Genomic DNA, 14,114 nt, shown 5'->3' with positions numbered 1-14,114 from the left:
CTTTTTTCCTAAACAAGTTTAAGAAAAAAGGGTTAAAAAGTATATATTTAAAATCATTTTATATATACATTATCTTAAATAGAAAAAAATAGTTTATTACACAAATTAAATTAAATATTTTAATTTATAATTTAATAAAAAAAATTAAATTATTAATACATCTACAATATTATAAAAATACACATTAATTTTAATATAATATAAAAAGTACTTAAAAATACTTAAAAACTTAAGTCAAGTTAGTTTTTTATGGTTGAAAATTTAATACACTTTTTAAAACTAAAACACTAGTCAAACCAAATAACCTAGTTGGAGAATATAAATAGATAGAGACACATAGGTGTATTATAGTCCTAGCTATGTAATATAACAAAACATTAAAAAAAGAAAAATTAGCATATGCAACTATGCAAGAACAAATGCTTTAAAGCTAGGAAAAGAAGATACCAAAACCTTCCCACCAATTAGACACAAAGAACCCAAAATTTTCCATTTCCCAAAACTCAAGTACTCCCATCCTTACAACATAATAAAACTCACAAATTACCCTACATGGGTTGATTTTAATTTTTGTCACATCATTAATCTCCATGCCTTCCCCCCAAAACATTCACCAACAAGACCATCATGATCAAGCTCATCATCATGATCATGATCATGATCAAGATCAAGATCATAACCATAACCATCCTCAACCTCATCATAGAAAACCCAAAAAAAGAATAGTAACTCACCAAAATGGAAACACAAATTTCTTTATTTGGCTAGCGGCAATACTATGCACAATAATAGCCATAGGAGTTGTAATTGGAGGAGTTGTAGTGTTTGTTGGTTACATAGTTATTCATCCAAGAGTTCCTACAATAAGCATATCAAATGCTCATTTAGATCTTTTCAGAAACGACTATGCTGGTCTTCTACAAACACAGATAAGTATAAGTGTGATGGCACAAAATGGAAACTTTAAGGCACATGCAACATTTTCAAATATAAAATTCAAACTTAGCTATCAAGGACAAGGTATAGCATATATGGTTGCCGATACTTTTGATGTTCCTAAGAATAATTCAAGGTTTTTGGATTATGTTGTTCAATCTTCTTCTATTCCTTTGACTCCTGATCAGATGGAAGTAGTTGATGACTCATGGAAGAGAAATATTGTTGGCTTTGATTTGAAAGGTGATGCTAGAACTCAATGGAGAATTGGACCTTTTGGTTCTTTTAAATTTGGGTGTAAACTTGAGTGTCGACTTAGATTTCATCCTATGAATGGTAGTTATATTCCTTCACGTTGCACTTCTCAATCCAAATGATTATTATTTCTTTCTTTCCATTTTGTTTAGACTATGTTAATGTTGTTATGTATACACAAAATTGAACATGGGTATATGTTCCTCTATGTTCTTCCCTCGTACCAATTTAGTCAAGAGTTTTATTTTATTATTTTAGTAGAAATCAAACTCAATATATCAAGAGTTTTCAATACTCATACACATTGTGCATCAACCACTTATGTTAGATTTCATTGATCAAGAATTAGTTATTTAGTATTATCAAGTAAATTGGTTTATAAAATTAATAAAATTTTAATTCTTTTAGAATAGCTTTTTGAAAGTATTCAAATATCAAGGATTTAATTATCTAATGGGTACATTTTTAAGGAACAAAATTGGTGATTGTTTGTGTGTAATAGAATTAAGCTTTGAGATTCTTTGCTTTTGTAGGAGATATTTCAATCATGCTTGATGACATAACATTATTATGATCATAAAGATACTCTTTTTAGGAGGCTTATGGCTTAAAGGTAGAGAGCAATATAATAATATATAATCCATATGTGGTTTTTTTTTATTCGAGAGCATTTAAATAAAATAACAAATATTTTATTGTAATTTTTATCGATTTGAAAAACTAATCTCTATAATTTTTTATAAGATTTTCAAATCATATAAAAATGATTTTTTTTAATTATATATTAGTGCTTTGTAAGTTATCAACAAACAACAATAGGAAAATTTTACAAATTCAAAGAAATCAAAGTTTTTGTCAAGAAAATAAAATAATTATTGCCATGGAATATTTATATAGTACGAAATTTTCTTTAATATTTTTTTTTGGTATAGAATAATTTTATAATATTAAAATATAAATGTGATATAATAGATACATTATCATCTTTGGTTGATAATCTAAAATTAATTTATATCATAGATGCATCATAGTTTAGGAGTAAATTAGTAAATGTTTTTGTTGATTGTAGTTTTCTTGGTTGGCTTGGAAAGGGTGATTCCTCCAAAGCTAAGCAAGCTCAAAAAGGGAAAAATGTTGTCAATACCATTAACACTATCACCACACCACCAAAGATAGGGATTGAATGGAAGAAAGTGGAAGAAGCTAGAAAAGCCAATCATATGATATTATCACCTTTACTCTTTAATGCCACCTTTCCATCATCGTTTGTTGCTCAAGCCTTGATTTGGACGTTTCATAATGAGAATGTTGATTGCATCTAAGGGTAAAATAAGATTTATATAATCTATGAAAACAACTAAATCGTGTGGATTATGCAATTTTCTTATTGAAAGGTGATAACATAAAGGTTTGGTATTCTAAAGCTCTGAGGTCAACAAAAATACCTTCATCTGAGCATTGATACATGATACACTGAATCTGAAACACTATGAAATTCAATGATTTGAAAACTAGTGTGAGGAGTGAGGTGGGTAACATTTTGGCATTAATTTAGATTAGTTTAATTGGTTAGACACTTGTTAATCAATTAGGAAGATATTTTAAACTAGTTAATCGATTAAAGGCTTCCTTCAATTGATTAAACACATTTGTAATGCTTTTTAAACTATTAAATAAGTTGTTGGTCATGAAACTCAAACTTTCTTAATTTTGGTTGGTTAATCCTTTATCACATATGATTAATTAATTAAATCATTAAAAAGACTTATAGACCGCTTTTTCTAACCATATCTTTTTTTATTTAAAAGATATTTCTCCTCGTTTCATGATTCACCAGTTTTTCAAAGAATAAACTTTTATACTATTATTTCAACTCTCTTTCATTTTAAAAACTTTTTTATGAGAGTGACCTTAGTGCCAAAAGATTAAAAAATTCCTTATAAAAATTATGTTATAATGGGGTTGTGCTAGAATTTGTTTGAATCAAGAGTGTGATTCTCCCATGTAATATTTTTGTAAAAAATTTGAAGGTTTCAAGCTAAACTTAAAAAAAAGGGTGAAAGCTTTTGAGTTAAGCCTGTATAAAAGTTCTGATTTTTGTTAAAAGGTTTGTGGGTCGATCCTTTGCAAAAGTTCAATCTGCAGTTGAAGATTGTTTGGGTTGATCCTATAAAAGCTCAAATTGGAGTTGAAGATTGTTTCGGCTGATCTTGTAAAAGTTCATAGTTGATTTTAGTGGAAATCTCAAGAAGAAACTCTTGGGGATAAAGTTTATGTTGCACAACCATTTGGTTTTGTGAAACAAGGCGAAGAAAGTAAGGTATACAGATTGTATAAAGCCCTGTATGGACTTAAGCAAGCTCCAAGAACTTGGAATAAGAGAGAAAGAACTTTAGAAGTGTACAACTGAACATGGAGTATATGTATGAAGAAGCAATAATGAATTTATTATACTATGTCTATATGTCAATGACTTGTTGATAACAAGAAGTTGCAAGAAGGAGATCGAAGATTTCAAACATGACTTAAGTGAGGAGTTTGAAATGCCAAACTTAGGAAATCTCTCATACTTCATTGGTATCGAATTCTATAGGAGTAGTAGAGGCTTAATGATGCACCAAAGAAGACATGCAGGCGAAATACTCAAGATATTTGAGATGCAAGTGTGCAACTCAACTTCGACTCTAGTTGACCTCATTGTAACTATCGAAAGACATAAATAAAGATGATGTCAATCCAACACAATACATAAGACTCATTGGATCATTTTGACACCTCTATCACACAAGGCCAAATTTAGCTTATTGTGTAGGTATGGTGAGCACGTTCATGCAGAAGGCAAATGTATCACACCTAGAAGTGACGAAGAGGATACTAAGGTATCTGAAAGGAACTCTCGACCATGGCATTTTATTTCCTACAACTGATAAAGGAAAAATAGTGCAAACTAGTGGGTTACACTGACTCAAGTTGGTGTAGTGATGCTGAGGATAAAAAATCCACATTTGGCTATGTGTTTATGTTAGGTGGTACATAAGTTGCTTCGAGTTCAAGAAAAGAACCAATAGTAGCATTGTCATCGTGTGAAGAAGAGTACATAGCTGTTTCTCTTTGTGCATGTCAAGCAATATGGATGATGAATTTGGTCGAAGAAATTACAAGTAAGAATCATGGATAAATTACCATGAAGATCGACAACATGTTTATTATCAATCTGGCAAAGAATCTGGTAGCATATGGAAGAAGCAAGCACATCGAAGTGAGGTTCCTTTATCTTCGAGAGCAAGTGGCAAAAGCGAAGCTGAAAATGAAACACTGCAAGATTGTGAATCATATTGCAGACATCATGAGAAAAGGAGTGCATGTCTAAGTGTTCAAGAAATTAAGATCTATGATGAATGTATATAGCTTAAATACAATATATTAGGTGGTGTATTGAAAGTGTAATTATTTATGTCAAATAATCATTTCGACATAGTCAGTTGTTGTCGAAATGATATATGTGTCGAATTAGATTAGCTGTCAAATATAGACTTAACTTTATTTGTTACTTTTAGCTGAGTTAGTTATGTTAGTTGGAGATTCTTGGTGTGCACGCAATCTCAGCCAATAAATATGGGGGTCCCTTATCATTGATTGTAACACACAACGAATGTAGTTGCATAGAAATAAAGAGCAGAAGCTTCTCTGCATATTTTACAATTCTTCTTCTGCCATTTTTATGTAAAACCCTAACTCCCCTTTTCCCAGTTCATCTTTTCTTCTTTCAATAATCATTGTGCAATAATATCATCTTGTAATCAAGACTGGTCGATTCACTCAAGTGAAGAGTGAAGAACAAGAAAAGTAATCAATTAGAAAGATCGATTCTTATTCATCATGATTGATTCGGAATTCTCCAAGATTTAGTGAAATTCCACATTGAGAATTTGGAGAATTTCCAACATTGTGTATTCCCCTTTAAACATAATGTTAATTTTTAAGGCATGCACATTCGTCTAAGCTTATTATAATCATAACAATTATTACTCCCTCTGTCTCACAATAGGTGTCCTCTTTGAAATTTTCACACTTTTTAAGATAATGATTAACTGTGTTGATTTCAATGATAAAATGAATGTTATTTACTAAAATAGCCTTATTAATAATAGGTAGTGGAGTAATTATATGATTTAAAATACAATAAACAAGAGTAAGTTAGTGAAAAAAAATAATAAATATCATATTGGTATTCTAAAGGGACAATAATTTGAGATAAATAAAAATAGGAAAGAGGACATCTATTGTGAGATGGTGGGGATATTATTTAATTATATACTTAAGTTACTCTTGTTATGTGTTCATCATAACCTCGTCTCATTAATTCTATGTATAGGTTCAATCATAACCCTAAATATTAGCTAAGTCTTAGTAATACTTAACTATTCTTGTGCATGTCTTCTTCATCGTAATGTTAACTTACTATGAATGTTGATTATAGTTTAGGATGAAATATATGCTATAGGTGTATTTAGGACTAGACATGATTCATTGTTGGCGCTCGATGTTTCCAAAGTGCTACATCCATTAAAATACGTTTTAGGCCATAAAACAATATTTTTGTGCTTTTGACAATATGTGAGTCGATTGACAAATTTATGTGAGACAATTCACTTTAAAATAATTTAATTATGATTTGTGTGAATCGATTAACATCAGGTTGTTATTTGATTCATAAATATATTTTTGTGTCCTAGAATATTTAAATAAATTTACATGAAGATTTGAATTGATTCATGCTACTATTTTTCCATATTTTCAAATTTCCCTAAACTAAAGGCATCTCTAAACATAATATAACATACCCCATTAGTCATATATCCTTCCAACACTTATCATAGCAAAACACTCATAAGAAGCATGTAATAAATCAAGGTTCAAAACATTTAACCTAGGATTCATGTTGTCACTCTAATATTCTTCATCCTAGGTTTAACATTAAACTAACTATTAAAATGTATTCCTATTTTGGCTCTCTTTATGCAATGCATGTTACTATATCATACTATGATAACCTAATAAAATATTAAAGCCTAAAAAAAATCAGCTTTGTGATTAAGGGTGAAAACTTATTTCTGGTTGATAGATAATTATGTCTTTCTCTCTAATGGTACCTTTGAACTTATTGTCATTTTCTCCTTCTTTGGCGATGATGAAAAAAGCCAATTAAATTTTAAGGAAGAAGACTCAACAAATGCCCAAGCTAATATTACTCAGAAGTAATAGTCTTAACTGATTTGCTTGCTTCAACATTCGAATTTAATGCCTCAGGCTCAACCTTCAACTACTATGCCTAATTTAAACCACATCTCTATTCATTTTGATCATAAATAAAATGAGATCTGAAGTACATCTTATGTGTCCAACATACCATTTTCTAACTACACTAAATCCAGTTTTTAGATCATTGATTGAAGAGAAAATGACCATGTATGTTCTTCTTTGTATCATTTCAATTCCTACTTTAGAATTAAATCTATTAGTGTTTGTTTACCAAATGGCTCATATTTTTTGGCAAAATATAATGGAATTATCTCTTTTTCTCTTCATCTTTACATAACCAATATCCTATATACTCCTGAATTTTATTTAAATCTTATTTCAGTTTCAAAGTTGTATCAGTCACTCAATTGTACTCTTCAAGTTTTTTTATATGAAGTGCACTTTGTAGGACTTAAAATCTCAGAGGATGATTGGTTTGGCTGGTGAAACGGATGACTTATACAGGCCAGTGATTGATGGTGATGTTCAAACTGATGTACCTTTTCTTCATACCAAAACCAACATTCTTCATGCTTTCCAATAATGTTCTTTGCATATTAGTGTAAATAAAGTTTGTACTATAACAATGCAGGCCCTTAGCATTTTAGACTAGGCCATTTATCTCATGAAAGATTGTCTAGGATGTCTCATTTGTACCCAAATATTAATCATGACAATAAAGTTGTATGTGATATTTTCCATTTTTCTAGACACAAGAAATTACCTTATAATTCTAGTTCTTCTAAAGCCTCTCCAGTTTTTAATTGCTTTATTTTGACATTTTGGGTCCTTTAGCTATCAATTTAATTCATGACCATAGATTTTCGTTAACTTCCTTTATTACTTTAATAGGTGTGTTTGGATTATTTTACTCAAATCCAAAGCTGAAGTTTCCAACCATGTCCAAAACTTTGTTACCCTCATTGAAAACCAGTTCAAAACATGTCCAAAAATAATTAGAACAAACAACAGTCAAGAATTTTTACTTTCCAATTTCTATGTGTCCAAAGTAATCATACAACAAAGATCTTGTGTGGAGTCTCCTCAACAAAATGGAAGAGTTGAGATAAAAAACAACACTTCATTAATGTAGGGAAAGCTTTGCTATATCAATCCAAACTCCCTTAGAATTTTTGGTCATATGTAGTCTCATATGCTACTTACATCACTAATAGAGTCAATACATATTTGTTGAACAACAAATCTTCTTACCAAATGTTACACAATTATATACTTAGCATGAACCAAATCAAGGTTTCTGGCTCTCTTTCTTATGCATCAACTTTGCAAAGTCACATAACCAAATTTGCTTGTAGATCAAGAAAGTCATTATTCTTAGGTTATAACATTGATTTCAAAGGCTTCGTACTATAATACCTTAACTCAGATGAAATTTTTATCTCAAGGAATTTCATATTTCATGAACATATTCTCCCCTACCATGACGAATCATCATTTGTCGTCCACAATTGGGAATATTTCACAGACTTGCATAACAAGTCACATACTACTCCTTCTATAATTACTACACATGCTTCTTACCATAAACCCACTCCAACCTTACCTTATGCTAATAACTAGACTAAACCTACCATAATTGATTAGACATAACCATCAGTCACAGATACACTGCCACATATCGTTGATCATAATCCCATAGGGGCATCGTCAAGAGTAACACATCAACCATCACATCTCAAAGACTATGTATGAGCCTCATTTAATGATGCACCTTATTAATCATCATCAAGTACTCTTGATGCATTGTCTAATTTCCTTTCTTATTCTCATTTGTATTGATCTCATTGTCATTTTAGTCTCTCAATTACCATTCACACTAAACCAAAATCACACAGTGAGGAAAGTAAGTTTTAATATTGAAAAAATCCATGAAAGTTGAGGTTAATGCCCTTGATAAAGCTAGTACTTGGAAAGTTGTTGATCTTCCATCCAGCATTAAACATATAGTCTACAAATGGGAAAAATCAAACACAATTCATATGGAAGCGTTGAAAGGTTCGAGGTAAGGATGGTTTCCAAGAGATGTAATAAAATAGAAGGTTTGAATTACTCTGACACACACTCACATATTGCAAAGCTCACCACTGTTATACTTGTTTTGGCGCTTGCATCAATCCACACTTGGCATTTACATTCGATGTTAATAATGCTTTTCTTCATGGATAATTGGATGAGGGTGTATGTATGACTATAACACCTAGTGTCACATCCTTTAAACAAAATCAAGTTTGAAATTTGATCAAGTATTTATATGTCCTTAAACAGGCTAGTAGGCAATGGTATGAGAAGTTAACATCCCTCCTTATTCATCATGGTTACAAACAAGTTGAGTCTGACCATTCTCTATTTGTAAAATCCAAAAATCCAGACTTCAAAATCCTCCTAGTTTACATTGATGATGTCATACTAGCAGGAACTTCCTTCTCTGAATTTATAGCCATCAAAGAAGCCATCCGTCAAGATTTCAGAATCAAGGACTTATGTATTTTGAAATGCTTCTTAGGCTTGGAAGTTTCTCATTCCAAATTGGTGTTAGCATGGAACTCTCAACGTGCATAGATCGATAAAGAGAATACAATACTTAGATAAAAATCAAGACATATGGTGACATGTGCGACTAGATCAATGTTCGACTATAATGTCGAGTTTGACACATTGGACATGAGTTTTTGACTTAGCATTTTGTCCAAACGATGAGAATGTTTCCCCTCGTAACTCGACAAGTCGAGTCATCAACCATGACAGTTTAGACGAGGTAAAAGGATCAGATTAAGTAATTGTTTTTTAATGTTATCCAGATGTCAAAGACACATGGAAATAAGATAGAAGGTTGTAAACTTCACAGAGGATTATGTGTTGGACAGTGAAGAGATATTTGTTGTAGACATTTATTTTTACATTAGTATATATAGTGGTTATGGCGTCAGGAATCAAGTGAAAATATCATTACAAAATCTCCATAGAATTCAAAGTACTCAAGCCAGAGCGAGAAACAAGTTTGTAAGGAATATGTATGATTATGTAGACCAACTTTTATTCGTTCAATCGAAATAACTATTACTTTCTCTTTACTTTGTCTTAGTTTTTGTTACTTTTCCAAATTTATTTCATATTGGATTTCGACATAATCGAAACCGTCAATTTCTTCATTTACCTTCAAACTTTTTCTTTTTGCTTTATTGAACACTCAATTTTAAACCTATAACAACAGTCAAACACCTTTTATTTGAAAATTATGCACAAAATGTCTTAGGATTCTCTAGTTTTATCTTGCAAGTAATTATTCAAAACTAAGTGATTTTTTATAAAAAAATATCGGTAAACAAATTGGCACGCCCGATATGACTCTTTTGTGAAAAAAATTCAAAATTTTTACAATTGTTGTGTTTATTACGTTTCAAATTGTTCTTCATGCATGAAATATTTTCAATGCTTATGCGTGTATGCATTTGAGAAGTAGTTAAGCCCTCCCTGAAATAGTGTGTCCACCTTCGAATAACCCCTTTACTACTAAACCTCATGATAATTCACAAAATGCATGAGAACAATCAGTCAGATCAACAGTTGGAGATGTGGTTCTTTCAACCCCTGTTGGAACAACTGCTCCTACAGTATCGTTGATTCCAATACCGATGATACTATCTGATGGGGTGGTTCCCACATCACAATTAGTGAGTTTCCCAATTAACCCCATGGTCATAAGGTGAACTCTAGGGGAACATATGATACCTTATATTCCAAGTTTTTCATTTCCTATGGGTAACAAAGAGTGTACATATGGTATGCCACCAACGATGATGTCGGGCCTACAAAATGGTATGTCAACATATGCAGAGAATGTAATGGCTATTGTAACGCCTCATACTACTTTTAGGATTACCAGCTGACCCTAAAAACCAACACGAGTCTTTTCAGCATATTTTGTCCTCATTCACATGTTTTTTGAGAAAGTTCCCAGATGGTTACTATAACGGTAAATTCATGACCATCAAGCTATGGATAAGCTAGACGTCAATTAAACTAGAGTCGCCACCGCGCTTTTATTGTTTCCAAGGGAAAAAGGAAAAGTACGAACAAAACCCAAAGATAAGAAGTTTTCAAATCAAAACTAATAAAATGCCAGATATTACAGGTAAGGGGGTTGGTTACACAAAGGGAAGGTGTTAGCACCCAAAGTGTCCTAGGTACTCTTAGGGAGCCCTTTCTTGTGTGCATATGTGTTTTTGTAGAAAATGATGTTTGCAATAAATGGAGTGGAGGGATGAGAAAATAATTCATTAATTATATTTTTATGTTTGACAAGACCTTCGGACTTGTGCCTACGTACCAACATAAAATAAGGGATCGAAACCTCGCAGTTCGTGGTAACAACTTCAAAATGGATGTATTGCTTTTAACAAAATTTTAAGTTTAACAAAGGCACAAAAGACCTAAAAAGGTTTGAATGAGTGTTAGTTCTTTTTGTCTTTTGAAAATTTAAGTCAAGTATAGTTAGGTTTATTTACAAGTTTGATTAAGGAAAGAGTTTAAAAATGCAATGACATAAGGCCAAAGTTTCTAGTTTGCAATATGGTCTAAGTTAAAAAAACAATACAAGCAGAAAAGATTTTAAAAGGAGGGAGAGATTTGAAATTAAAGAAGTGGGGAAGAGATGAAGAGGCTAATCCTAAGAAACAATTAAAGTTAAGAGTTGAAAAGATCTGACCAATGGGCTGCAATCCAATAGACAAGGATGTCATATAGAAACCCAAATTTCCCTTAGACTTTAGAATCAAGAAATATCAATACACAAATAGTAAGATGAAGAGCAAAGTATCAAATAAAGATAGCCATATCCAAGCTTAGCAACTTCATGATCTTCTTCATAATCTCCCTTGTATTAGATGAACTTAAAGACATGCACTAGGCACAGGTTCAAAGTAACAGCTTCAATAGGACCATGTAGCTTATGAACTCAAATGGATCTTCAATACTAGCTCCAGATGAAGTTTCAATTCACAAGCACTTGGTTTCATGAAAGTTGGCATTGGTCAAGTCCTTTTGCATAGGGAGTGTTGCCTAATTCTAAATCCAATGTCTCAGATCCAATCCAACAGTCCACACATATGTCTTTTAGGGTTTTTGTTGTTATTATGTACATTAAGGTCAAAAGACCACAAACACAAGCAAGTATGTACAATCACAATATAATCACAAGATAAGGCTCAAATGAGCAAAATGAAAATGACAATAAGTTAAATAAGTTAAATGGTATGAATAATGGCAAATGAATGAAGACTTAAAAATTAAAGTGCATAAAAGTAAATGGCTTGAAATTAAATGTGAGTTGTTAGTTGATTAGAAGTTAGTATTGCTTTTGCTTTTGTTTTGTTTAAGTCATTCTTTGGATAACACTCAACCCACTATTCACAAGCATGGATCCTTGAACCAAGGTATCTTCCAAAGGAAGGAAAAAAGGCCAAGTTTCCACAGAATACCATGAAAGAGGGGAGACTTACAATCTCACTTACTAGAATGCTATGCCTTTTATGTCAAAAATTTAGCGCTATGTTAAGCAATTGTAATTGGATTTATGTAGAAGTCACAACTATTTGAGGCCCGCAAATAGAAATTTTAGTGTTAATGCATGTTAGAGACATAGTATAATGGACTATGCTCCTAAAATATACCACACACAAAAAGAATATGCAAAAGAGGTGGACCTAATCTCATCCATACTTATGTTGATTTCACAATAAACTAGCCTTAGGATATGGAGATATCATAGTTCCATGACATGAATGAATAGAGAAGGGGATTGAGATGAAGAGGGAGGGGGAATGGAATCAACACAAATTGGTCAAAGGATGACTTTTATCAAATTAAAATCATTCATTCATTTTGGGAGATGGAATGTATATTTCATCAATCCCCTAAATCCAATGATTTTAACTCAACAAAGTCAAATCAACCTTGACCAAGGCCCAACAACACAAGTCAAACTCAACAAGTCAAGATTAGAAGCTCAACACAATTTATTTTGCAATTAAACAATTAAAATCAATTAAGTAATGCATTAAATTAAATTATGGTTTGTCAAAATCCTAAAACCTCATCAAAACACCAAATAAATGGTCATGAGATTTATCATAGGTCAAACAAGGTCAAAGGACCTTGGAGAAAAAAATTCATAATTTTTGGAAACTTAAAAGTATTTTTAAACAATTAAAAATATTCATAAAATTAATTAAATCATGAAAAATATTAATAATGATCCAAAAAATAATTTAAATTCAGAAAAAGAAAGAGGGATTTATTTAAAAATTATTGGTGAAACTCTCATATTTTTTGGATCAATATTAAAATTAATATGAATTAATGAAAATAAACTAAATAAAATGAAAATCAGGAACTGAGAAAGAACGTGAACCACTTGATCTCCCTCATTAATTGAGGTGGTAGATTAAGTGGTTGCTAGCGTGCATTCCACCATAGTCACGAGTTAAATCGTAACACAAGTCGTAATCAGTTTCCACGCGCGAGATTAGATCATTTCAAATGGATCAAGTGGCTCAGATGAATGTCAACTCACCACCGGAGCCGAAGCTCTGGTCTCCTTCTCCGGTGAGCTTCACCAGACTGGTTCATCCACAACCATCACCAAAATTAACAATAAGGACATGAATTTAAAGTAAAAATTCCTCTAAGCTCGAATCTGATCTCAATTTATCCTAACTCCAAGTATATTGAAAGATACAAGGAGTTGAAATTTGAGGTGCATGATCTAAGTTGCTTCGACTTGACCTCAAAGCAACTCAATCTTGTTGCCTACATTGGTAGGACTTCAGACAACCAAAGATCCAAGAGAATTATGGAGAATTGCGCAAGAATCGAAGAGATGAAAAATTCTGGAAAATACCTTCAATGCAGGTCTATGCTTGATTGATCTTTCTCTTTCTTGCTCTTGATCTTGTTCAGGATACTTAAAGGAGTAAAATTTAATGGATGAAAAGCTCGAGACTCTTGGAGTTTCGAATCTCAAAACAATGAGATTCAAACTCAATTTCCAATGGAAATTATCAAGGTTATCCTTTGAAATGAGAGGGTTTGAAGGTATGGATTCAAAACTGGCGCGCAGGGTCCTTGTTTATGAGCATATAGGGCTCTATTTATAGCAAAACCAATTGATACTTGCACACTTGAAATGGAATCCAAAAATAGCAATGTACATTGCATGGGTGGATGGGGGTGTAACAGGCCTATATAATCACTTCTTCTGATCCATAATTGAGTACAAGCTTTGCTGAGATCACATTGGAATGTTATGCATTGATGTATGGAATGTTTAAGTTCAATTTGTGCCAAATGATCATTCATGTTCAAGCCATGCGAACTCATCCAAATCTTGTCCAAAATGGATGAAATTAGACATTTTGGAAAGATTAGATCAAGAGGAACAACTTTCATGTTGAACACTTTTTCATTTTAAGCTTGGATCATGATTAATTTTGAGGTGGAAGTTGGGAAAATCAAACATGTCAAAAAAAATTCTAAGTGTCAAGCCATATGTTCACTTATTCCATCTTGGCGAACTTTTTATGTGAGCTTCAAATGAGAAAGGT

At 31.9% G+C, this 14,114-nt stretch overlaps 1 protein-coding gene across 1 annotated transcript; it reads left to right on the top strand.

Annotated features, from left to right (window-relative positions):
* The first annotated feature begins 370 nt into the window (after positions 1-370).
* On the top strand, positions 371-1,506 carry LOC127121498 (NDR1/HIN1-like protein 12). Its single transcript, XM_051051990.1, has one exon. The coding sequence runs from the start codon at positions 591-593 to the stop codon at positions 1,311-1,313; it is 723 nt and encodes a 240-aa protein (XP_050907947.1). The 5' UTR covers positions 371-590; the 3' UTR covers positions 1,314-1,506.
* The last annotated feature ends 12,608 nt before the right edge of the window (positions 1,507-14,114 follow it).

The sequence above is a fragment of the Lathyrus oleraceus genome, chromosome 2 (genome assembly GCF_024323335.1).
Source record: "Lathyrus oleraceus cultivar Zhongwan6 chromosome 2, CAAS_Psat_ZW6_1.0, whole genome shotgun sequence".
Lineage (NCBI taxonomy): Eukaryota > Viridiplantae > Streptophyta > Magnoliopsida > Fabales > Fabaceae > Lathyrus > Lathyrus oleraceus.
Note: the sequence above shows the minus strand (reverse complement) of the source record. Positions and strands in the feature narration are given on the sequence as shown.

Bases quoted from the DNA above. Each gene is read 5' to 3' on its own strand.
- LOC127121498 (XM_051051990.1), top strand. From the start codon at position 591: ATGCCTTCCCCCCAAAACATTCACCAACAAGACCATCATGATCAAGCT.